Here is a 2500-nt window from a genome sequence, read left to right as displayed (position 1 = left end):
CTGCAATAATCTGTTTGGTGTTTCAGCCAATCAGAGACAGGCTCTGTGTTTATCTGAGAGCTGTGATATATTGATGAAAAACAGTACAATAGGGGACCTTTAATGAACTCGTGTCCACACTCACAGCTTCCCGGCCTCCTCATCCAGAGCGCAGAGCGAAGAGACGTCCCAGCTGCCGGACGTCAGGAAACGAGGCGGGACGGAGGGGACGGCCGCCTGAGAGACAGAGACAACAGGGGGGGGAAATTAACTGAAAAAAAGGAACAAATAAACACATACATAATAATACATGGGATTTATAGCGCTTTTCCTAATTCTCAAAGATGCTTACATGAAATTGAATGATAAATAATTAATAATTAATTTATAAATTATTCATAATAAATATAAAATAAATGCAAAGATAAATAAAAAAAAGTGTATAAAAATGGGAATTAAGACAATGGTTTAATACGATAAATAATTAAACAAATAAGTAACATAAATAAAAAGCTAATTAAATACAAATACAAATATATTTTACCTGCTACTTCCATTTAACATTAATTGTAGGAGTGGGTAAAATAATAAATGATACACTGATAAATTCAAACGTTTAAAAATGAATAAAAACATTTCTTTAAATAAAAATAAATGCAATACAATAAATTGCGGGGAAATCAAATAGAAAGTAAATAAATAAATATGTTTTTTAATAATGTTTTTTAATGGATAATAACATGAAAAATGAACACAGTGTCATTAAAGCCTGTGTTGAATATGTTTCTCTATAAAATAAAAACAGTTAACATCTTAAATAGCTCCACTGGGGAGGATTAGATAAAGTTAATGTGAATTGAACCGTGTAGCTCGGCCATTAAGGTCTTAATGAGTGCATTTACTCCTCAGATAAGGTGCTTTGCAAACAAACAGCTTGAACACCAGAGAGGAGAGGGAGGCTGCTTTTATCTGTGATCCCACGGTGTAACGAGACCCCGCTGAATGTTAACGAGTCAGAAGATATTGAAGTCTGACCCGAGGAAGTGAAAGTTAACGGACCTGAAAACTGACCTGCGCGGAGAGAGCGGCGATGTGGAGGAACTCGCCCCGAGCGCCCTGCTTCGCTGGGAGGATCGAGTAAAACACGGAGGCGTCTGAAGAAAACAACGGTACGTCCTGCAGGGGGAAGAGGAAACAGATTATAAAAGACCTGATACAAAAAGAAATGGCAAGAAGTGAATGAAAAATAAAGAAAATACATGGGAAAATAAATGTAGTCGAAAATAAAGAACAGACCCGATTAAGAAATATACAAAATACTGAGTCTTAATAGTAAAGTACAGAGTCAAAATTAAAGAAGAAATTGCATCCAAATAATAAAATACCTAAGTAAATAAAGAAAGTAGAGAGTCAAAATTAAAGTAAAAAATTGAATTACTGACTGAAAAACAAGAAAAACACGTAACCTGTTGAGCCCTGAGCCTGTGTTTCAGGTCTCAGGCTCGAAAATGACATTCCCAGAACCAATGACTACCGTAATTTTCGGACCGCGCCTTTTTCCCCATTTTTCGACCCTGCGGCTTATATAACGGTGCGGCTAATCTATGGATTTCTACAGCTAACGGCCACCACCTTTAACTCTATGGGCTCTATGGCCGGTCCGCGGACCCCCACCTTTAAGCGGCGGGTTCCAGCAGGAAAAACTGGAGGCCGGAAAAGAGTGAGACAGGTAGCGCGTAAAAGTGGAACCGAGAGTGGTACGAGAGACAGAACGAGAGCAAGACAGACAGACATTAGGAGAGCGAGACAGTTTGTCCCCGTACCACTGGTTGAAAACCACTGCTGTAGATCACTGCCGGTACGTGCGCTGGGAGCGCACCGTTTAAGTTTGAAAGTTGAAAAGTTTGTGTGTCTGAAACGCTATGTGATACAGTACAGTTTACACAGCACATGTTCTGTAGCTACTATTGCACTAAATGCTAACACTTGAATACGTTATGCAAATATGCAACTTGTTTGTTGAAATGTTAATAAATGGGAGCTTCCTCAAACAGCCATCTCTTTCCCCACAGTCCCCTCTGTGCACGAACCCTTACATATGGTAATGAAACATTAAAACACCTGCAGCTTATAGTCCAGTGCGGCTTATATATGTACACATCATTCAATTTAGCTGCTGCGGTTTATATTCAGGTGCGCCTTATAGTCCGGAAATTACGGTATATCTTCACTTCTAAAAGGGTTAAATTAATAATCTTTTTTGTCAAAGCAATGATAACCCTGTAAGTAAATGCAGATTGAACACAGTAAAAATATGTAAACGATAGTGTCCGTCCAAAAAAAAAAACATTACTTATAGTGAAAACCCCCCTTGAATGATGGGATAGTTGAATAAAAGCTTGATGATAGTTATATTTCTAGAATCTGTGGAATCTCAGCTTGCTAGCTGATATCTTGTTTGTGCAGATCCGATAAGCAATAAGGGCTCAGGGCTAATTCAGAGGTGTTAGAGTTGTCTTCT

General features: G+C 38.4%; 1 protein-coding gene across 1 annotated transcript in view; it reads right to left on the bottom strand.

Annotated features, from left to right (window-relative positions):
- The window catches only part of LOC307037687 (inactive dipeptidyl peptidase 10), a 44272-nt gene that overhangs the window by 12935 nt on the left and 28837 nt on the right, over positions 1-2500 (bottom strand). Inside the window, exons 11-12 of the mRNA XM_079678744.1 lie at positions 1051-1155; positions 125-216 (exon numbers count right to left, since the gene is read on the bottom strand). Of these exons, the coding sequence (XP_079534870.1) occupies positions 125-216; positions 1051-1155 (197 nt within the window). The remainder of the gene's footprint in view (positions 1-124; positions 217-1050; positions 1156-2500) is intronic.

The sequence above is a fragment of the Notothenia rossii genome (assembly GCF_949606895.1).
Source record: "Notothenia rossii genome assembly, chromosome: 4".
Classification (NCBI taxonomy): domain Eukaryota; kingdom Metazoa; phylum Chordata; class Actinopteri; order Perciformes; family Nototheniidae; genus Notothenia; species Notothenia rossii.
This window is presented reverse-complemented; position numbering and strand designations above follow the sequence as displayed.